This window comes from Varroa destructor, unplaced genomic scaffold (genome assembly GCF_002443255.2).
Source record: "Varroa destructor unplaced genomic scaffold, Vdes_3.0 BEIS01000001.1, whole genome shotgun sequence".
In the NCBI taxonomy this organism is placed as follows: Eukaryota; Metazoa; Arthropoda; class Arachnida; order Mesostigmata; family Varroidae; genus Varroa; species Varroa destructor.
The window spans coordinates 17545103-17569762 of record NW_019211454.1 but is presented as its reverse complement, the minus strand read 5'-3'; the positions used below and the strand labels follow the sequence as shown (position 1 = coordinate 17569762).

Sequence of the window (24660 nt, the reverse complement as noted above, 5' to 3'; positions counted from 1 at the left end):
TATTTTATTTTTCGTAATTTTATTTAATTCAATGCGTAATGTTCTCTTTGTGTAAATGGAGTTACCTTACTGATATATCGGTAGCATTCACGGCAGCTAAGCTACTGGTTCTTTATTTACATTGAAACCTACAGATTGTTTGTTATGTGTCGGGCGTTTGTTTATTCGGTGATCGGCAGCGGGCATCGTCGTGAAGCTCCTCAACTAAAGTCATACAACTGAGTTGAGACTTTACGATAGGCTTTTATTAGTCAGCCGATTATAATGTCAGAAGTTGTTACCAAATCTCCGTCATCGAGATAAGATAACCTCATCATACAAACACGGCAACGTTAACGCTCCTCAAGCACTTTTATGCTCAACTTTATGTAGACAGTGTTTTATTGACTCTTCTGTCAATAGTAACAAGAGTTCAGTTTACGTTCCTCCCAAAAGTAGTTGATCACGAAAACTTCGATGAACACCCCCGAGCGTACAATCGATGGTGTACAATTTTATATGAATATATCTACAATCGAAATTCGTCTAGACTATTTTTACTTCAGATCTTTAGCTCACCGAGATACCCCTGTCCCCCATAAAACCGTAACAATAAAACCTATTGAAAGTCGTAATCATCGTTCGAATTCAGTCAGCCCTAGCGTAGCAAGTACCGATTTGTGGTTTACCGCTTGGTTTTATGGCTATTTTTTATAATGATGGATATTATTGGATCTTACTGTCAAATCACGTATACTTCACGGATATCCACTCTGTTCGGCTTAGTCTTGTATTGCCTGTGTCCTTGTCTGTATTACCATGTTGGCAAGAGCCCGCGCTGTCCATGGTGATCGTTTGGATGATCATACTTAACACTGGCGGCGAACTGATGATGCGGCAATGCGCTTCTTCAACATCGTTCCTATTCTACTTCGGGGCGGCGGCAGCGAGCCTTCTCTATATTTTCAACTATGGCCATTGCATTTCTATAGGATGACTTACCCTGTCCAGGTGCCGTAGCCTACGAAATCTACTATCTATTGTTACGGGTCCTTTACGAAATTTCACGTTCTCGTTCTTCTTTTTTCTTCAGAATACAATCAACCGAACGTTGAACAGCTTAGTTGAACTGTCGTCTCGCGCAAGGACCCGATAATGTCGATATTGTCAAGTTGTCACGAAATTAACCAATCACAGCTTATGCATAGCAGGAATACGTTCGCGAGTGGACAAGCTATGACGCCAAACAGGGGAAAAATGATTGCTACCACACACAGTCACATAGCCGGAAAACAATCGTTACCTGATTCGTATCACTAAACATGTATCTGTATATAAACGTATCTACATAATATATAATGTGTCAAAAGTAGATAGTGCGAGCAGAAAGTTTAATAAATAATAGGGGTAAAAACATGGGTAACATGCTTCTGAAGTACCGACCGCCTACTGATTAATATGGAACACAAATGTATTTCAAATGTGCGCTACACTTTGCATAGATAAATGATTAGCGATACTGAGATTTCTTGCGACTATTACAACTATTAAGGAAACAATGCTTTTCCAAAAATACCAGCTGCCGCAAGCTGCTATGCCCGCCTGTGCCTCTTCACAGCACAGGAAAATTAAGGCTTCTGAATATTTGTTTCGCTTTATGACGCTACACTAAGGACAGCAGGGCACTAGCGTGAAAGATCGTTATCGACGAATCACGTTTAGTTACCACTGGTACTAGACACCGTACGCCGATCCTGAATATATAGCACGGGTCCATGGGCACCTCCGCATAGCTTTATTATGGCGGCAGGCGCCGATTAAAGTATGTCGTCTAATTCTTATCTTGTAAATGCACGATTTCATGTTCTGTGTGATCGAGTGCGAAAGGAGTCCCATCAGGAGCTAGTGACCTATCGGCGCAAATCTAGCGATGTACATGTAACACAATGGGAAAACATAGGCGATAAAAAGAACCCACAACACAATAGAATACGAGAGAAATTCATTTGTATGATTATCGTGCGGTACTAATAATGGGAGGTTAGTAGCGGATTTAGATTCACCGTATGATAGTTATAATGAAAGCTTCTCTTCGTAGGTTTTTTTTTGTTTGTTGTGGCCTGTTTCGTCGACTCATGATTGTGTGGTGCGCCTCCTGATAGACTGAACGTGAATGTGTCTGAGATCTTTTTGCAATTTTAAGGAAGTGGAGGCCTTCTCGACAAGTACCGAATTACTCGAAGTTGCTAATATGGACTTTTTGTGTCGCAGGCAGTATACACGATGCATCGTAGTGTTCAGAGATCGGAAGGATCAATGCAGGGCTGTGCCTAACGATCATTACTAGATATTCCCTTGGACCATTCCGGAAGACTGAGCTCCAGTTGTGCGCTCGAAGGTTTAACATTATATTGCCCTTGAGCACTTCTCGTATTCGCATATAGTGCCTGTGTTTGATACGAAAACTGAAATTGGACGAGATTAAAATGTTCCTGATGTATTAGACTTGTCCATCGGTCGAATTTGTTCGATCGATCAGCTAGAATAGAACTTATACCGCTTATTAACTCTATGTCCGCTCTACATCGTCTCTAATTCACGGTCAGTCCTGTCCGTCAAATAACAAGCCAAAAAGCACACTCGCTAAAATCGGGTTTTACTAGAACGGAACGCTCGACGAGTTACACTCCATAACTAAGAACTATGAAATAAATATGTTCTCGAAAAGAAACTTCGATCTCGTCACCGTCAACGTAATTATTTCGTGCGTTGTCGTGATAGATCGCCATTTTGTAATATAAGCGTAATGTTCACTGGAGAACGAAGCCGTTCGTTCCTTCCGTCACTGGATGTTTGTCATCAGCTAAAAGACCTTTGCATGATAATATACGTTCAGGAAGAAATGCGAAAATATCAAGACGAAAGATCCACATCTTCATTTAGAATATTACTTTCTAAGTGCATACAAGGTGCGTCTCCGAAGTATCCGCAAACATGTCTCATCTCCGAACCCGTTCGCCTTGCATGAGAGAGCCCGGTGAAAGTTTTCACTGACAACTGCTCATAACTGGGTTTAATTAAACTACTGTATTTCAATATTACATCAGTGAAAATGGCTGTTGTTGTTAGACCTGATGATGTCGCTCGTGAATACTGCGGGGCGGCATTAGCAAACGCGCTAGCTTTTTGTGGCCGGCTGATTCTCCTTGGTAATAAAGGCTGACAAGCGACTTTTCAATTTCTTGATGCTCCTAGTCTATGTCCGCTCGTCTGTTTGGCCTTCAGCGGTTATAACATTTACGTAGCAACGTATAGAGCAACGAGTTGCCTGTGACGTTGTTTGTACACGCCGTGAGGGGTAACGATATGAATCGGTCGCGTTGTAACGCGTTTGAAAGCTCCAGTAGGCTTGGGCTGGTGATATGGTTTTAGAAGCGAGTGTGCAGAACCACAAAAAATACTATAGTACGATGCCAGCAGCTCTTTAGATAAGTAAAGCCGTAGCAATAGCAACAACAACAACAACAACATGGCGTCGACAAAACAGGCAACAACAAAATTTGACAGTAATGACAAGACCAACTTTGTTTTCTTATTTCGGTTATAAAAAACGGAGACGGACAGTGCAAACTTGCAAGCTCGTGACGTCAGTGGTCCGTTGGGGTTTTGGACACATGAGCTCTCTACGTGCCACCATATTCGCGCCCCATCAACTAACACCTTGTCGTTGTTCATTACCTGTTTGCCCATCCATTGTCGTTCCGGAGCGGTCAGTAACATCTGAGCTTTCATCTGCAAAGAAGTTAATACGAGTCGGTGCGTCAATAAAGCTATAGAGAGAGAAAGATAACGAATAAGCATTCATTGGAACATGTTGAAAGAATGTTATACAAGATGAAGTTGTCAAGCTTCGTCCTGTTGTGTTCTGACCGCTGTCCAAGTGGCTCAAGTGGGATGAAATTTGCCAGAACGACTTCATCAACGTAGGTTGTAAGCAACAATGTAGAAGATATCAGTGAAAGCCGTAGCAGTTTTGCCTCATTTTGGCCCTTGTGATTGATAGTAATCTACAACGAATAGAAGATGCGATATGCACTAGTTTCTATCTAATAGTCGAGAGTTAAGTGTTCCATCTTAAGAAGTATATTGTGTTTGCTTAATGTCCCCGGTTTTTACTCTAGATAACATCATAAATTGGCGTGGGTATAAGTGACAGGGCGAATACAATATCAGGGGTATCTATTATTAGTAGACGGTGAGCAGAGCATATTTTACGGTGAATCGAAGCCAGTCTTCTACTGGCTGTAGTTAACTACAGCCGTCGAAGCTAATGATATTCATTGGCTTCTTCACGACTTGGTAGACTAGTCGAGTAGCCGGTGGTAACAATGCTAGCTTGGACTTGTCATGGTTGTTTGTTTGTTCCCTGCTGTTCGTTTCGACAGAACGCTTCTAGCACGCACTTAGTAGACTACTTTGAATAACGAATGGCGATAGGATATGTAGGAATGTTTAAACGCCAGGACGCGTTTGGCTGCGACAATTTTTCCGCAGAAGGCCTAAAGGGTGCATAAGATAAAAAACCCTCGACGAAATAGGCCAAGGAGAGGGTTCCTGTAACACTCTGCTTATATGATAGATACTTACAGCATGTTTAGTATGTACAAAATGATTACGATGAGTAAACGATGCTCAGATTAGTAATGAATGGCATATGAATAGCTACGATGCGCTATGTTTCTACAGAAAGCGAAGTTGCTCGTCTGTTTCTACTATAATTATAAGACATTTATGCTTGACACACCAGTTTGGGCAGTGTCCTCTATATGGTTGGTTACCCTATGACCATCCAACAGACGGACCTCCATGCCATAAGATCTGCGCTATTCATCTGAAATGGCTTGTTCTCGCGCCTACGAATAGTGACTGTGGCAGTCCATGCTAAACCAAGATACTACCGAAAATTGCTTTCCAAAGGTTCGCCCCAGACACTCTCTAACCATCTCCAACGCTTCCGGATGGTTCCGGGTATACTGTTGAATGTCTAGGACCACCAATGGCTTCTCCAATGGCCATTTAGTGCCACTGACATCGGCAGATGTAGCAGACACCATCTGCTCTCAGCAGAATAACCGCCATTCCAATTCCATTATACGAAAACGTTTATGTTCCTCGAAAAAGTAGAGAGATGGTCGCTTACCCGTCCATGTATCCTGTTTTTACGTGAGTGCCTTTGTGACGTGGAATATTTTCTTAGTGTAAGCTACTCTTCTTGCCGATGTTAAAAGCATATTGTAAGCAAATGCCATTTAATACCGTAGTGAGCGATGCTACGCTGTCGTGATGTCGCTGTCGTCGTCGTTGCTTACCAGCATTTCCTGCCTTCTTTTCGTTTATCCATTTGTAGCGGTCAGCGAATGTGACGGCCTACCGCGCGAATAAAAACAGAGAACAAGACTATCCGGACTGACAGTGAGATTCCTATCGAAGCCTCGAAGAATTATGAAGCCCAAACATGAGAACGGCTGGAGAGTGAAGATTAGACGAAGCGGACATGGAGTCCTCACTACTGGAGTAAAGGCAATGGAGGTTGCTGTACGCAAACTCGTAAAAAAAAATGCATGAGAGAGAAAGAGAGAGAACGTTCGTGACCGGACGATTTTATTGTGTGCAGATGATTCTACGTAGATGCGCAGGCAAGATGGATGAAACGTAAATAAACCAAGAGAAATTTATCAGAAAAACAAAAACGCACGACGCAACTGCGTCATCCGGGGCTTACGGTATAGTTTGTCAAATGGTAAGGATACTATCTGTTTTCGAGACGCAAGGTGCACCGAGCATCCACTATGTTATATGGTAGTATGGCTCTTACTGCCTTAGATCCCGCCGACGGCACCTGCCACACAGTGCGTATGAACAAATACTGTTTTTATTGAATTATGTAAGTAGATTATAATGAATGTCAGGACGTGGACTAAATTGAACAAACAAATTGAATACAAATTACTGCACAAATAATTAGTGCTGAGTAAAAAATCGAAAAAAAATGAAGGCTATAAATATTGTTCTCGGCTTCGGTTTGACAGATCAATATAATGAAACAATCCAACTACGTCTAGTGGCAGACCATGCGTGCTTACCGCTAAAATATCCCTATAACAAACTATTCTAATAAGTCAGACGAGCGAAATCGGGATTACTTCCATGGACCTTTCCATCCATTTTCGTATACGTTGGAAATTGGTTTTTGATTGGAACCTACTTTGCGACGCATATTTTTACTATCATCGAAGAAACAGCTGGCGATTTTCCGCTGAGAGACTTCTGCTTCAAAGACGCAACCTTGTTATTGCTACTGTTGGTAACAGAGTAGAAAATCGTTTACGCATACACGCAAAGACAGATGCGGGTGTTCTACGTGATAATTTCGGATATAACCGAATCAGTTAGGTGGCTTCTACAACGGTTTGGTTATTGTCTTCTTGGCCTCTCGGCAGCGACATAAGCGGTTTTTGTTCTTTTTCCGGGTTTATCTTCAACGTTATTAACTACAACTCGCTCTAAACCGTGACGTATTCTATTGCTGTAGCCTGCCGAAGCGGGTTACCCCATCGTAGAGTCCCACCCACATATAGAGCAAGGACTGCCGTCACTGTCGTTGTCTTACCATCACATGCGCGCACAAAATCAGGCCAAAGGAAACGATAATGATTCGTCGGGTGATGGTTGCAAACACGGCTCATGATTTTGTTTTCTGCTTTCGTACAATGCATTGTGCTAATGACGCTTACGAAGAAGCGTTGGCTATATTACGTACGTGGCGATTACCATTGACGTTGCTGTGCCACCCGTTGTTGTCTCCCTTTGCTATCGTCTGCTATTGTTGCTATCGTTTGCTGTAGTTGCCGTCTTAACGTCTTAGCCGTATGGTGTTGTGTTGCTCTGTATTGTTGGCTTAGTTGTTTTCCTCCTGAAAATATGAAGGTCTTCGATCAGCAACGCCGTGTTAGTTAATAGCCGACATAATCTTCTACAACTGGGCAAACTCTAAGCGAAAGAAAGAGAAACGGCAGACAAACTAGTAGAGCATTATGAACAGATGGATTCGTCGTTGCTGCTGTTGTTATACTAACTTCTAATGAATACGAAGCAAGTATCCTTCTATAGTCGCCGGATCCTTCCAGACGGCTCGGGCAAATGTGGCGGTGTGAGAGACCGAGAAATTGGTCTAACATGACGTGAGAAGTGATGCGAAATAATCTTGTGGCCTGCAGTATCTGTGCAATTGAAACATAATATCGCGTTTCTAAACATATTGACTGCTAAGATTAGTAAGTAAGAGATAGCTTGTGTGATGTCAAATAGGCGCCGATAATGTGTTTAGCAAATGTTGCAGTATTTGAAAACAAACAAACATGCGTCGCCTGCTTCGTATTGAGTTCTGGCTGCGAGCCAAAGTTCCTTGCACAATATCGGCATACGTCGCGTATTTCCTTTGTATATGACTTGTACATACGCTGAAGACATAGCTGTGACACGCGTAGAAACCTATACATGTAACATAACCGGGTTGCCTAATAAGTTCTCACACAATCGGGCTAGCAAATAGTTACGCCCTTTGAAAGCACTTTGTGCTGTCAGCTACGCTTGTTTACTACTGTCGATAGCACAGTTAAATCTGGATCTCATTTCTATTTTTTTTCTGGTTCTGCGTCGCTTCTCGCTTTGCGGATGTTAAATCTGGGAACGATACGCAGTTCCGCGTCCTTGCAACCTCTGTTACAGGTGCGCAGTCCGTAAGTCGCCAATAGGTAGAGGCGACAAATAGTGCTTCTATTATGCGTGGTCCTATATAAACTACCTCCACAATAAATGCAACGAGATCGGGAAGCGCGTGAGCAATCGGCCCTCTTTACAATGACATCGATCTTCGTTAGCTTCATGTCTGTTGGCTGCGTCGAGTCTGCCGCCTGAACGTGTTGTTGGCAGAAAGGTAGTGTTTTAAGGAGCATACCCCTTCCAACCCCTTAGTCTTCTCCGAACTTCTTCCCGTTCTCTACAAATGGATACGACGTTAATGGGTACGTTAGGGCAGTCTAGGGCAAGTGAGCTCGTTGCTGAGAGCCCCGGAGCTTTTCCGTAGTACTAAGTAAGCAACGCGGTGACGGAGAGATTCAAAAAGAAAACATCCCTTACTGCCTTAATCCTTTGTAAGGGAAGCTTATGCGTTGCCAACAAACGAGACTGTAAAGGCAATCTATACAGGTACAGTTAAAGGCGCTAAGAAAGGAGAAGATCTTAGCAAAAGCAGACAGCGGCCAGACCGTAACTAGATAAACAGGAAGATCTGCGTGGGTTCCAGCTTTCCCGTCGTTTAGATGTTTCTCGGTTTGAGGCCATGGATAAATACTTTAGATATTACAACCACTAGTCCTCTGCATCGGAGATCTGCCCGTCGTACTGATCTCGTATCGTTCAACGAGTGTCTATTTACAAAAGCACGTCTCTCAACGCAAAGGGCATATTGGGCGCTCGAAGGTGTTTCGGACCAAGCTACAAATTAGGGATGTGTCTGTCCGCAGATGGGCCGGTGTACCTAACACACGAACCACAGTCATATCGAGACGAGAGAGGCGAGCTGCGGGATGTTAAAGCTTTTTCAACGGCTGGCGACGGCCAAAGCAATGGCGAAACGGTGAAAGGTTTAAATGCAGTATCGGTTTGCTATAGTAGGACTTACAGACCATTGACGGATGTCAGGGGGCATCGGCTGTGCAAAGACGGGATACCCGTGCCCAGCTAAGAAGGAAGTATTGCGGGGAGTAATTGTTAGTTTATGATTAGACAAATGCAAAAAAGAAAACTGGATAAATTTTTTTTTACTAGGTCATAAAGCAAGGTTGATTCATGCCAAACTAACCATAAAATCATTCTGGACCGTAATTCTTGTATATGTCAATAGTGTTTATTACCATTATCTTTGTGTGTATGTCAATATAGCCTTGACAAAATACGGTACTAATTGGTAGATTGTTATGGGTAAGTGTGAATCGGAAAAACATTATAGCTTTAAATTATAGTTTTAGGTACGTTGTATGCCACTAATGCCGTGTAAGCTGCACAGCGGGACCGTTCTTCTTGTTGAACCCATAGAGAAATTAATCGGCCTTGGCTTTTACAGTGCCGCGTAAAGTCATCTGCACCTGTATCTACTTTAGTAGCAAATTTAGCTAACCCTGTTCTTTACATCCTTATCGCGTCCAGGTAATTATTGTAGTCCTATTGACGACGCCTCTTAGTACTTGATGTCCACTAGACGTGTCTATTGCAAACAAGTGGCGAGGAATAAATGTGAGCAAAAGACTTATATAAGGGCAAAAGTTTAATCTTCAGTCAATCAGATCCGTGTTCTTGTTCAACTTAACGTTTCCAGGTAAAACTGGCCCGACATTTGCCGACGAATAAGGAAGTTGCAATCAAAATTATCGACAAGACACAACTCAACCAATCATCACTACAGAAACTCTTCCGGGAAGTTCGGATTATGAAGATGTTATCACATCCAAATATTGTCAAACTTTACCAGGTGAATTGTTTAACTTAACTTAGCTATATTTTATTTTGTGTCGAGTGTTAGCTCTGATCATAGATATAATAAACAATATCGAGAATCCTCAACTAATATTATAGTTATATATAATATATTGTATTATAATATATCGTACTTATGTTAGGATGGGAGATGCTGCAATTGTAGCACCTTTGACATATGGTACAAATGTAGCAATCCACGACCGATTCTACAATGTTATTATTATTGTTTCTATCCCGGATTATTGTGCGTTCTCCTCTTGCAGTTTATTGCATCAATATAGTATTAATAATTTTATTAGCGCCGTTAAATTTATTAGATGTAAGACCTATTGAAGCAAATACTTGAAAAAAGAAATCAAGAAACGAATAACTGCGTTTCTGCTATCTGACTTTTGAACAATTTCCGACTTTTGTATGTTCATCTCTATCGAGAGAATATCGTTTTTAGATTCTTGATTAGTTCGCGCATTAGGACATATTGGCCTTGTTTGCCAGTGCCTTCTGGCAATTGGCGTAATGTATCTGCCTGCTAATCTTAGGGACATGTTATGGTCTATGTTCAAACCCAAGTATAGACAGACACACTTCGTTTCGTGTTAGGGGAACCAGCCAGCCAGCCACAGAGGCCATTACAAACAAACGGTTTCTATCCCACTCTCATTAAAACTATTATATATAATTTTCTAGTAGCAATTCGCAAACCATTTCAAAAACTCATCTACTCTTTATATCATTCCAGATTAAGATACAAAAAATTTTATGACATAATGAAAGTCTCAAAGCAGACGTACATGGGTTAGCTCATTCGGCGCAAATGTACATAAACCTTTATGTGTGCATCATATACAAGTTCTAGAATTTGAATATTTGAGCTGTGATCACAAACCAACCATATATATTTCTGCGGCTTGTGTATTTATCTATAGAAAAAGCAGCGACCATCGTGTTCCATTGCATATTATTTACTGGGAAACTACCTGGTGTCGCTCAGCGTCACGTTCTGACGTTTGCTTTGCTTGCTTTCCTTTGTTATGGCAGGCATCAACAAACCACAAGCCTGTTTATGCCAATTGTCGTCGAGTTGTCCTGAGCTTACAGGCAAAACACGTTAAGCATTTTCCTTAATGAAGGCAAAATCTACAGAATGATGGAACCTAGGATTGCGTTTTTTTAGCGTCCAAATCACTCTTGTTGTTGCGTACAAACCCATGTGGTTTCCTCCTGCGATGTTGGCCGTTTTTGTCACACAGCGTCAACAACAGCCCTTCTGCCCTTGCATCGATGCCTGCTTGCGAGTGTTCGTAATCTCTTGTGGTCCCTTTTTTTTTTCGTCCTCCTTAAACGAGCAGCAGGTCGTCCCCGAGACGATCCCCCCCGCTCTCTCTCCCTCTATGTCTGTCTATATATATGCGCCTCATGCAGATATCGATATGCAGTGGCCTATAGATAGTTCGGGTTCACCGGGCCCGCCCGTCTTTACTGGTCCACGATATGGTCGGTATTTGTTGCTGTCAGTTAGTCAGCCGAACCAATATCGAGATCGTTGCGCCACGTAAATCGGTGACCTGCGCCCCACACGATGAAACGGACTCATGACCGATTTGAATTCAGCGGCCTTGCTTGCGTTCATTTCGTTGCAGCTATCTCTCCAACCACTAATGGTCAGAAAGCCAATAACAGCGATAAAAACAACTATAAAACAACATAAAGATGGCAGGAAAAAGACAACGGATTGCAGTATTAGGCGCGGAGCATGTGTGACAACAGTTTGCGTCTAATCCTGACCATTCTTGCTCGAACTGTTGTTGCGTACGCTTATTAGGTGCCGCTGAGGTAGCCGTCTTTGCTGGGCGCGTAAGGGTCATTTCTAAACGCATTTATCTATCGCTGTAGCACAGAACACATTCGGTTGCTACGTCGAAGCCCTTCAATGTTGCTGTTGATTTTGCCATGTGTTTATATATCTATATATATATATGTAATGAGAGAAAAATTGCACCACCAAGAGCTTTTAGCTATTAAGCACGAGATCTTACGTATTCGCGCATACGTTCCGTGGCGTTTCACGTGGCTTTTGAAAAGACGAACATCATCACTTGATGGAGTCCACTGAAATCAAGAAACTGCAACTGGGATTACAAAGTAACAATTAATAGCAACTCCTTTGGGCAATTTCGTTCCTTACGCTATATATATATATATATATATATATATATATAAAAGCTGAATCTAAATATCGAATAAGGACGAAAAATGTGACTTGGCGCCTCGGTTATGTATCCAAAATCTACTGCCCTTTTTTTACATTTTTGTAACGTTGCTAGGTTTATGTACTGTCCCATTACATAACCAATATTTTTAGCAGTACATACCTATATATACATCTATACAAATCCACATTAGGGCGACCATTATTGTACATGAGTGTACGAACATGTAACAGAGACGTATAGCCATTAAAAAGCCACAAAAAAGACGGAAGGTTAGACACGTACGTGATCCCTGATGACCCTGACGGCTAGACCAGTACGTAAACAACAGCCGAAAAAATGACGGCTGTTTTTTTCTTGTGCTATTGCTCCCTTGGTCAAATATGACTGCTTCAGACGGCCGGCGGCTTGTCCTGGTAATATGAAATAAACAGTGTGTTTACGCCCAAATTTTATCCTGGACCCTATCAAACTAAGCGCCCCGAACCTTAGTAGCAAGTGAACACGTCACCAGTTTACTACTATGGGGACAGAGACAAGTGACAACAATTATTGTACAGGTTGAGGCAAGAATCACTGAGGCGTTCTAAAAAAACTATTCCCTTCGTTCGGAAAATCAATGCTGTATGGTTGCATCCGCTCATTGTTGCAATCATTTACATAGCTCCTAACAGGTTCAAAATGAAGGTTCCAGTTGTCAAGAGAATTTTTTAAATTATGTGTGCCTTAGCCTGTTTATACGTCGATACTCGGGCTGTGTTTATTTTTTCGTTGATCCAAAGTTCGTATAATTATTCAAATATTGGTCAAGAATGTATACTAAATAGAATAAAATTACTTTGATGTTTATCAGTACATCGACGTGTAATTACAAACGGATGTTGCAATCATATTGAATTAGGTTAGACAAAGTTTATAATGACGAACTTTTCGATGATTTTTTGACAAAAGAACATTAGCATCGATAAAAGGAATCACTACGAAGAATGCATATAGACAAGCATATACAAAAAAAGAAAAATAGATTGCTATAAGGCTACAAATGCAGCAGACTGTTCACACACCGCAATGCACGACCTAGTAGTACTAGTAATATTAACATGATTCTTAATAATTACTCGCAACTTCGCCACATTGAAAGGCAGGATAATTTCAAAAGCGACACATAACACACGCTTTGAAACTACACGTCCGTCGTGCGCGTCTTGCCTCTCATTTTAGTATGGAATAGTCTATATATAAAAAATAGCCTACCTAGTTGAAAGCGAGCAGTACTTGACCTCAGACAGAAAAAATCAAAATGTATTTCATGTATGTATTATGACCATATTCCCATCTGGAACTTCTTTGCTATTCTGTTAAGAATTATACATCGGATGATTTGCACGATGTCATATTGTCCTTAGTCAGTACGTAGAAGATTCTGATGTACGTAATGATATTAGCTAGCATCTGATTCATCTTCTAGATTAGTTTGGCGGTCCAACAAATGCGTCGAGGATCTGTTCTGTTGGAACGAACCTCCACAGCGTAAGTGATTGCTTGAACAAAACCAGTTTTATTATCAGCTGGTGTTTGGAACTGGTTCTTCAAGCGTGGGTATCTATTCTGACCCTCAAAGATGTCTCGAAATTCGCCGAAAAAGCGAGAAGCGGGTAGCTATATGGCAAAAACATTGATTTGGCAATGGTTGGCGATTACTAGCAATTAAGTAATTAACAAGCAAATAATAGAGACCTATTGCATCATGTTATTTTTATACCTACTTCTCCAAGAGCACAAGTAGCAAGATCACTACCGGCGGTGATAAGGGTGGATTATGCTATGAACTACTCAGATCCCAAGAAAGAACTACAAGGGATCGTTACGCAAATTCGTCTCATCCGTCTGAGCCACGGAATCGACAGGAAGAGCCTTGAACTGGCAAAGGGTGACGCAAAACGATCTTACTACATGACAACGCCATTCCGCATACTGCTTTGATGACCCAACGAGCGCTAACTGATCTCCAGTGGGAAACTCTGCCATGCCCGGCGCACAGTCTAAACATCATTCCAACTGATTAATACTTGTTTCCGTCAGTGCAGCTTAACTAGGAAGGCAAGCATCTTAGAACAGAAACCTAAATTCGCGAATACGTTGGCGAATGGATTGCTTATAAAAGCGAGCACCTTTTAACCGCGGCCAAAGGGATGGGCGAATTCGTATACAGCATATGACTACTTTTACTAAATTGTGTCACTTCATCGAAACCTACATTAAACTAAAGCAGCTAAAAGCAACGGCAACTTTTACTTAGATGTTAACTCGTTATTTTAGTAAAGTTCCTTTTTTTATTTAGGTCGCACCCGTCGACAGTTTTAATTATGTTTTGTGTGATGGTAATTTCATTCATTTTTGCATAATATGCTTTGATAACCAACGTGTTGACTCTTTGCCACATTCGTTCGGTAAATCTGGTAGGTGATAGAAACAGAAAAAACGCTATATCTGGTCATGGAGTACGCGTCAGGAGGTGAGGTATTTGACTACTTAGTAGCACACGGTCGGATGAAGGAAAAAGAGGCGCGGGCTAAATTTCGACAGATCGTCTCCGCGGTTCAATACTGCCACCAGAAACGAATTATTCATCGAGACCTCAAGGCGGAAAATTTACTTCTCGACGCCGAAATGAACATAAAAATTGCCGACTTTGGGTTTAGCAACGAGTTTGTGCCGGGGCAGAAGCTCGACACGTTTTGCGGCAGTCCCCCATACGCTGCACCCGAACTCTTCCAGGTGGTGTGAACATTCAATTTGCATTTGTCAATCAGAAAAAGTACTTTCTAACAAAAGACTAAAGATCATACAACTAAAGAAGTACTAAATGTTCATGTAGCCATATATTCTTTCGAGATATATACTAGTAGAAATGCAAAGAGTAAATTATGGGTGTAATTAGGGATTTATTTTTATAGTTAGTATTATCTTTATGAATTTCCTTAGGGTTATTTTTCGACACGGTAAACAATTGCAAATTGAGTAAAGTTACGACCAAATTTAAGCTATTTCACTTCACTCTAGAAACAATGTATAATGAACGACTTATTTACGATAAGTCGTGACATTGACAATTATCCCTTTCCCCGTATTATTCACCCTTCGTTTAGGCTTACTGTCTGTGCGCATGACTGAGTTTGAATGTCCTTTTGTTGTTGCTTCCGATACTTCTGCCGTTGTTTTTTTCTATAACGGGTTATTCGTTATTTAGGGGAAGAAATACGATGGACCCGAGGTAGACGTGTGGTCATTGGGGGTGATCTTGTACACGCTCGTGTCAGGTAGCCTGCCTTTCGACGGCGCGAACCTGAAGGAACTACGGGAACGGGTCCTAAGGGGCAAATACCGCATTCCGTTTTATATGTCGACAGATTGTGAGTCGCTGCTCAAGAAGTTCCTGGTGTTAAATCCGCAAAAGCGGGCAACGCTTGAGGCAATTATGCGCGAAAAATGGATGAATTTGGGGTAAGTGGGTCGTTCACTGTTGGCGTTTACGAATCGGCCGGCAATTGTATTGCACAAACGTATCACACAAGAAGTATACTATTGTCCATTTTCAAGTTATATCTATTAAAATACCGCCTATTATATCACAATTATTCCTTCCATCACTTCTCAACCATTGGTTCTCCGTTTATCCTTGCGACATGGGCATCACGTTGCACGAACACCGTAGTTCCATAGGTGAATCTCCAACTAATGTGCCGAGTAAGGCCCACGCCCGACTGCCTACCTCGGAAACGAATGACCTTTAATCAATGGTAATCATTTGCGCTTTTTGTTTGCACATCCGATCTGTACTCGACCTGTGGATCCACAGGTACGAAGATGATGAGCTCCGGCCACACCAGGAGCCACCCATAGAGCTCAATGATCAACGCCGTATCGACGCCTTGGTCCAGATAGGCTACAGTCGTCAAGAGGTCGAAGAGAGCCTGCGGCATAGCAAATACGATGATGCTATGGCCAACTATCTATTGCTGGGGGGCGTCGCCGATGGCAGCGGAGCGGATTCGGCAAGCGCGAGCCGATCCGGTAGTTCACTAAGCCTACGGCAACAGCAAGTGGTGACCGGCATACCTGTGGTCGTTGGCAAAGAACCAGTCGGCGGTGGACCTAATCCACATGCCGCTATACCAGTTAATGTACAACGTTCTGCATCCGCAGCCACTAACAAAGCGGGGATGGGTCGCCGCCTCAGTGGTAGCCCAGGCCAGCAGCAGACGACACATGGACAAAACAATAACAATGCAACAGGCGACGGAGTACACAATGGCGCTAAAAAGACGTCCAGGTAACGATGTAAATAATCATTTTCAGGTAGAAAGGGAGCGGTTTTATGATAAAATTGGGAATTGTCAGCCCTGTGACCCTATAACAATAATGGACAGTCGTAAAAAAAACTATGCAATGACGCTGAAAATGGTATCAATTTATTGATACCATTTTCAGCGTCATTGCATAGTTTTTTTTTTTAAGTAATAAATCTTTTCTTCCCACGTAGATTCCGCGTACTGATATAATTTAATGAAATTTCATCACCTGATATTGAACAGAGCTCTTTGAGTCGACGCAGATTAACATGAAGTTATGATGGGTCTGACCCGTCATTGCAGGCTACTCCTAGTTGTTATTATTGTTGTTCATATAAACAACAACCGTTTGATGGTCCACATGTCTCAGTTAGTTGTTGTTTGTTTGTTTGCTGTTGTTTGTATTGTTATTGGCACTATATCACCACTTCATGTCATTTCGCAGTCCATCTCGACCAATGGCAGGTTCGATGCGAGTCAAATCGGCGGCTGGTACGGCATCGGAGCGCGGCGATCGTGATAGAGATGGACGCAGCTCTCTGGCAACTCGCGACTCCGCGGGACTCGGCCAGACGGGACACGCGGCTAGCCCGGCAGCCCACAGCAATACTGCCACTGCAGCAAGCAACAACAACAACAACAACAACAACAACAACGCCACGACGGGTGCATCGAGTGCCCATCATAATGGGCAGTCGACGCAACGGCCCCAGCTAACTATAACGAACAGGTCAGTGACGAGAATTCGGGGGAGCAAGGGGACTGCTTAAGGAAAAGGCAACTATGTGAATGAACAGACAGCGAGAGAGAGATTCTACTAATGTTTTTTGTTGTTTTCTTAAGAGTTAAATTAGGTTTGTCTGAGTAGGCAGTTGCGAAAACGAGGCTCACCTGTTTCATTGTAGCATAGGTAAACAGGGAACGCAATAATGCGCGCTTAAACGGATGCTAATATTCGAGCAGATGGAGTTGCGGTCCATTACTCTAGGCTCTGGAGCCTATGCGTGAATTCATTCGAATAACAAGAACAATGACAACGAGCCGTTACTTTGATTGAAAAGAGATCTGAATGAACACGTTTTTGCCGGCAAGATAAACACTATACGAATGCCGGAATGGTTTCTCCCCTGTTTTTCGTTTTAAAGAGATCTTGTATTGCGATGTCACCTATTTTGTTTGCCCGACCCCGCTTTATGTACTATTGTGGGGCAAACGCGGATCCCTCGACTTTTTTTTCTGTGATAGTTTATACTTGACCTTGGCCGCTGGGAATTTTGGTCGCTATAAGCCTCGTTTATCTGTTAACTGTTTTTTTGGTCTTTGCATTGATCCTCGACTAACTGTTCTCGCAACATGCATATGTGAGTACGTGTACTTGTAGATTGAAAAGTATACGAGCTCATTTTCTATCCGGCTTGATCGCCTCTTTTAGCTTATTAGATTTCTCCTATATCTGAACCCCCTAAAATGCCTTTTATTGTGGCGTACCCTTGCAAACCTTCTTCTGAGCTTGCCTGATATTATCTGCTAAGCAGAGCCAAAATCTCAGTACGGATAATTGCGTTACGGCGACATATCTAAGATTAAGCAACTTGACATACAACCTAATGTGTGCTAAGAGTTACCTAAATTGTGGAATACTGAGCGTTCTTTTTTTTTTTTTTTAGTTTTTGGTAGCGCTTTTACTACAATCTCTTTATCCCAGCTTGAACTCTAGGTCACTCTCGATAATACCTGATGGTTAAAGCCGTATCTAACGTGAATTGACGAAGTCGTATTTGAGGGTATTTTTTGTATGTATCACAGATCTTTTATCGATTTACGCAGCTGCAACAGTTTTCAAAGGACTCTTTTTCTATATAGCAATATTTGTTGTATCGACAAAGCATGTTCAGCTTTACGACGAATTTGCGAACGAAGCTGTGAACGGTTACTAGTGAATAAAAAAATTCATTTAATCTAGGCTGTGACAGTAACTGTCACCTCTGCAATCCAACTTAACTTATTTAAACCATTCGTAGTCAACAATAGATATCGCAAATACGAAATGAACCAACACCATAGGACAATTGTGGATTGATAGGACAGCCACCGATGAAGGCGTTACGATTTGCATCAGACGAATGAAGATGCCTCATGCCTGTTTAGGAGTATTAGGCTATTTAGAAACTGGCAGCTTATTTTTGCTTTGAAATCTATAGAACAGGAAAAAAAACTTTGAGATACGGTATTGTACATTTGTATATACGAAACGAACGTAGATGATGATTTGCCTGTACTGGCGTGCAGTTCAGCGGATTAAATTTTTTAGTTAATGCATGTGCCCACTAGAAACAGCTTTTAGTAAAACTGTACTGCATTGAAATTTGTAGTTTATCGTGAATTTTTCTTGTATTACTAAATTGTTGTCTTGCCAATATTAAGTAATAAATAAGTTGTAAATAAAACAAAGTAGCAAGAAAAACGGAATCACCTGCAAAACCTTTGTGGCCTTGTAGTTCATGGCTAATTTACTCAATTAGCATTAATCGAAACTGACAACAAAACGACGTAATTCGACCTCAAGTATTGAAATAATACCGTAGCGTTACGCCCCTCGTTCTATAAGCGGGCCAGTAATGAAAAATTCTATTTGTATAATGCCTGGTACACGCGTTCTAATATCGTCTGCTGTTACGCTGTTCTCCTGCTACGGTCACGCCATTTGCACATACCTTTCTACCTAGCGAGCCTATCCTAGCCTATTTTATCCATAGCTTCATAGTCTGGTGTGGTAAATCGAAAAAGAGAGGGAACAAAAATGACGTCGGTTACTTCGCAACGCAGCTGCATGAAACAATTCAATACCGACGCGATCAACCACGATGTCGTTTGGTTCCTTGGTTAATTCATTGGTGAATTGCAGAACGAGCGTTCTACTTGGCGAAACCAGCGCCATAACTAGTGATGTCGATGGCAACCATGAGGGGGTACAGAGGTCCCCCGACGCTCCGGTGCCCAAGAGAACCAGCTCGGCCGACAGTTCACCCCCTCGCTCGGCTGGGTGAGTGGCACGGTCGGGACCTCCGTGCGGAAGTTTCGTCGTGCCTGTTGAATGTGTGTGTAACGCCCTGATACAAAAGCACGCATGCTGCAAGTACTAATCATTGTTCCAATATAACTTAAATAATAGTAATAAGAATAATAATAGAAAGTGGTCATTGAAAAAATTGAAAAGCTACACCTCTGGTCGAAAAAGACTGACAGGGATTGCTGCCTAAAATCTTGCCGGCGAAATAAATAATTACTACACAATCATATGAAGGTAAAAAGTAATTGAATTCTTACTAAAACAAGAAATGAAAAAAAAGCTGCTTGAAAGTACACTGACCAGCCAATATCAGCGCAAACTTCACACTACTATTACTACTGCTATGAGATAAACGCAGTTTACCGGCAAGCGGTACAAATACGCGCACATTTGTGGCATGGGCCGAACACACGCCAGTTGTCTAGCAGACGAAATCACTAGCTTTAACAATCTAGTATCGTTTACCAAACATTAACCTTTCGCACAGCGTAATACCGCTTACGGAAGTGACGAAATCTTGAGCAGACGAAATTGCAAATGGGCGATCTTGCGTAGCAGACGATTTTTTGGCAGACCAGCTTTTTAGCCAACAGACGACGTTTTTGAATATAAACAATGGATAAAACGATTAGTTAGAGAACTGCCAACTCAATGTTTCGTCATATTTTGCTCGTGTGTTCGTTCGGTTTACCTTAAGAATTTTAATTGGTCAGACTGCTACGAAGTTATGAGTCATTGGATTTCAAGGTCCCGACATTGCGGCTCCTCTACCTTGGCATGCGATATATGGGAACATTAAAACACGAAATATACAAAACACAATGTGCTAGTTGTAAGAACGCATATGCATTATCGAATTGTTGGGAACCCGTTACCATAGAACAGCTGTCTTTGTTCTCGTACATATTTCGCATAACCTATGTGTGTACTTAATAGTTGCCTTATCCGTTTTTGTTTGTTAAAAATTTGCTGACATTTTCCCTCCATAAAATTAAAAAAAAAACCGTTATTATATTGTAGTGGCATTCTATTTCTGTTCGTTGTTTTCTTTTTTCTGATACCATGTTCGCCATGCGGAGCTTATTCGTCGTTGTTGCAAGCGTAAAGCGATCTTGCTCTCCAGGTCACTTAATCCTAGTCATATCCTCGTGTTACCCTACTTCTTAATTTCCAACGATCGATCTTCGAGTGCATTGGAAATTAACCTTTCTTATACTGAACTGTAACGGCTTCATGGATTTAGGAATATCAATGGCTTTCCTAACATCATTTCCCGCCTTGTGGGATACTACAGCTGCGATTCATAGATTACAGAATGGATAATAACCATATTAGCTAGTATCCTAACGTAGTTATGATCCTGTTCCTTGCCACCGTATGACTGTCCGATCCCATCGAACGGTAGTGGCACACGTACTTTCTATTTGTCCAGAATGATTTTGGTAACGTTCTCGGATCGGTGATCCGACGATTGTGCTAGACGAACTAGTAGTATATCAGTAGAGTTGTAGTTTCAGTAATAAGCATGTTTCCGCTTCCATAGCTGCCTTTTTATTCAATAAATCTGTGTGCCTGTGTTATTTTCTTGTTTGACTTAATACCTGCGCACATTCTTCATATCCTTTTCGAGGACCTATTTAGACCCATCACAACCATCGAGCTGACCAGTAGTCGTGGTCTATCCTTCTTCTTAAAGAGATGTTCAGAGCGAAAGATAGGAAGATAGGCAAGCGTCGTAATGCGTCTTCATTCAGCTCTATTTGAGGCCACGTGCAATAGCAATCACCAGTACAGGACCTTCGGCGGCCGTAGGTCACCAGCCTACGAAATGTAGAATTATGTTTTCATACCTACCTAGTTCTTGAATTATTCCTTGCTCATTCAATATTTCTCAAGATTCGGTTGACTATGACAAATGTAGAGTTCCGCGTCCATCTTGGAGTCTTTCCCCCTAGCATAATCGGAAGACTTCACTTTAAATTAAGCTCCTTGCCCCGCGCTCGTTTGCTGACCCACCATTTGCTGCTGTTTTTGCTACCGTCATGTTAGCAATGTGATTCTGTAAAATCCCACGAAAATTTTATGACACATATTGAGCTGAACTGGGTTGAATCGACCGACAGTAGTAGACTCAATGTAGAGTTAAAACCGAAACACTATTAAATATAAACGTAAAAGAAACGTATTGATGGCACCTGTCAACATTGACCCTTTTTTTACTCACTAATTTCCGATAGCCATTCAGACGACAACAATGATAACGATCTTTTGCTGATCTTGATGAATAAGCCTTGTTGATTGTTGTCGACTGAATGAGTCAATGACTGGGTGACTATTGCCGGCCGATGGCGGTAACCGTATAGTTCTGAATTGGTGGTTACCACTAGTTGATAGTAAGGCGATTCGTTGATTGACTAGTTGACTGATTGATTGAACGACGCAAGCAGCTCGGAGAGTGGCGGCGGAGGTAGCGCGGAAGGCAGCGGTGAGGCAACGCCTACGGTCGAAGGCAAAACATGCCCGGGAACGGGCGGCGTTGACAGCGAATCGAGACGCCAGCATCACAGCGATAAGGACGCCAGCACAAACAACAGCAGCAGCAGCAATCACCCCAGTGGAGGAGCAGGGGGTAACCGGGAGAGATCTCTGTCCCAGGCCGGGGACACTAATCTACATCGGCAATCTACCGAGCAGCAGCAGCACCAAGGTCGCCAGCATCATGGTGGGCTGTATTCTGCCTCCGACAAGGACGGCTGTACGGGCCCGCACAGTGATGCCAGCTCCGATCGACAGCAGGGGCGCGAACTGCTGCGGGGTAGCGGCCCTGGGTCGGGCAGGTGCAGCCCGCCGGGACTGCTACATGCAGGCGCGGGGGGTGGCAGTACTCTCAGCGCTCCCGGGAGGGGCCATACAAAATGCGCTTCAGTCTGCGGGGGAGCGATCACCCCCGTAACGCCACCCTCAAGGTAAACAGCGAATAGAGACACCGTCAGTACCCTGCCTTTGCGTTCGACATCACGCCGTTGATGGGTGTATCCAGCTACTTGAAGGGGTGAAGGCAATGTGGGGGGGGGGGGGGCAACAGTTAGGCCCGCCACTGAGGGTTTCACTAAGCTTCTGCAATACGATGCCATTGAGTTCTGTTCATTTCATCAAGTTCCATTGAAAGGAAACGAAGTGCTACTTGATATTCGATTGTGAGGGTTGGTCCGAAGCGTAAGGTTGGCTTATTTCTTCCTATTTTGATTCTGACCCACTTATTGTGGTTTAGGCTCGAATGCCAAGGCTAACTCCTTTAATCCGCGGTTCGCTTCTTGACCAACAAAGGAGTTGCGATTCCTAAGGGTCCCTGTTACAGGACCCATACATCGACAAACTTTTAGGCACCGTCGTTGGCATCAGGCGACAAATAAGCTTCCCTAAATTTGAAGTTCAGATATTGGCTTGCCATGCTATTTGTTTACAATAAATTTATTATTAGGAAGGTCAGTTATGATCATACTGTGATTAAGATACAACCATAATGAAATTTCTATTCCCTATCATATCCTAATAACAACTCGATTAAAGGGTTCGATAGGTTTCCCTTGCAATCACTAGTATGATGGTTACTCGGAGCTTCCTTTTGGCGTATCCATCTTACATTGCAAAATCGCTCCGGTTAAAGTTTCACTCGAGTAATGTCAGCAAAATGTTGATAGCAAAGCCCTCTCTATATTTTAAAACAAACTTTCATTTTTTAACCTTCGGTTATCCTACCGACCTACGGGCCGAAGCAGACCCCACTAACGTTTCAGTATTCAGATTTATCAACTATCAACTTACTCAACTTTAGTGGGTATAAAAAGTAAGTAATGATACGTAAAAAAGGTTCCTGTTCTTTAATCTCATCTTTATTTATTATTATTAGAATTATTTAGGTTCTATATATTTTCGAGATCTTGTATTCATTTTTGGGGGTAAGCGGCCTTCCAATGGGCATTGGTCATGCGAACGTGTTAAAGGTTAAAGCGATAAACCCTAAATGGGAGTTCGTATATGATGAGTAAGAATCTATCATTTTGTTGTTGAAACTTGACCGTTTAATGATCGAAACGTTAGTTAAATAAATAACTAACAAAAATGCTGCTTAAGTTATACCCGTAGCACACGATGCGGTGTTTATGCTCCATAAACCTTTATTATTCACAATATTGGCTTATTTCTTCGTCATAATAATATAATAATAATAATAATCAACGTTCAGAAGACGGGTCTAATTATGTGCTCGTCAGATGATCCTTTACTTTTGGCTGATGTTTGACTTACTGGCGGTTGACCATTGATCGCCTGTCCAGCTATGGCTGCTACGCGCGTCTGCTATTTGATAAATGAACAGCAACGGCCGTTGTGACGCTCATTAAGAGACAAATGATCGAATGTTCTACAGTGAGACTGTTCATGCTCGACGCTGAATAGCTCGCTTTGCTCGATAATAATAATAATAACAATTTCAACACATTATAATAAAGTTGTTACAAAGTTAAGTTACGGTATGGTTGATGTAAAGTGTCACGTCCAACTTACATACGGACGTTGTACTTATCACACAGGAACACACGCGCCTCGTGTTGTGTCGGCTGATTCACAACGTACCTACTCGGGTGTCTATTTATATACTAAATAGTAATACAAATGGAGTCATGATTTGTATAATGTACAAATAGAACAGCTTTTCATATATGATAAATATGTATATTTCCTGTTTCTGTATGTGATGTTTTGTGCGAGAATTTTACTAATCTGATATATCCGAAGCCGGTCTATTCATTATCCGTTGTATGTCAATATGACTGCCCCGACACCATAACGTACTGTTGTTTGCGTATGGAATGCTATGTTTAGTTAGCAACGATTTCCATTTTCTAATGCCGGTTCCATTCGGCCATTACAGCGGGGGTCCCTTGTCGTCGCTAGGGAACAAACCTTTATCGTGTCTACCGACTTCTCCCCAGGATTCGCTACAGACCAGGCAGCCTCAACCCGCCTTCCCTAGAGGTGAGTACGAGCGATTTGCATAAGGTATACCCGAACTTCAACAAGTGCTCCTTTAAATTCCCAACGTATTTATCCACGCATCTTGTCGATTTGAAAAATGAAGCGTTTGTTCGTTTACGTCTGATGGTTTATCTTTTCGTCATGTTTCCTCTTTAGGCACGGCTAACCGTTCGACGTTCCACTCTGGCCAAACGCGTGTTACGGGGGTTCGAAGTCAACAACCCGAGACTCGCTGGGCCAATCAGAGTCAGGATACATCGGCTGCATCGCATCATCACAACTCTCGTGGATTCTTTTCCAAGCTCAGCTCGAAGTTCAGCAAAAGGTCCGTAACCGGCCAGTTGCAACATGTCAAAGACTTGCGTTCGGCACTATCAAGGGCATGTTATATTGTATTCACATGTTGCTGCTACAG

At 42.3% G+C, this 24660-nt stretch overlaps 1 protein-coding gene across 1 annotated transcript in view; it reads left to right on the top strand.

Moving 5' to 3' along the window:
* The window catches only part of LOC111243158 (MAP/microtubule affinity-regulating kinase 3-like), a 96010-nt gene that overhangs the window by 60027 nt on the left and 11323 nt on the right, over positions 1–24660 (top strand). Inside the window, exons 3-11 of the mRNA XM_086985599.1 lie at positions 9416–9568; positions 14250–14564; positions 15037–15290; positions 15646–16119; positions 16584–16868; positions 19044–19181; positions 21656–22174; positions 24142–24245; positions 24402–24570. Coding sequence (XP_086841725.1) covers positions 9416–9568; positions 14250–14564; positions 15037–15290; positions 15646–16119; positions 16584–16868; positions 19044–19181; positions 21656–22174; positions 24142–24245; positions 24402–24570 — 2411 coding nt within the window. The remainder of the gene's footprint in view (positions 1–9415; positions 9569–14249; positions 14565–15036; positions 15291–15645; positions 16120–16583; positions 16869–19043; positions 19182–21655; positions 22175–24141; positions 24246–24401; positions 24571–24660) is intronic.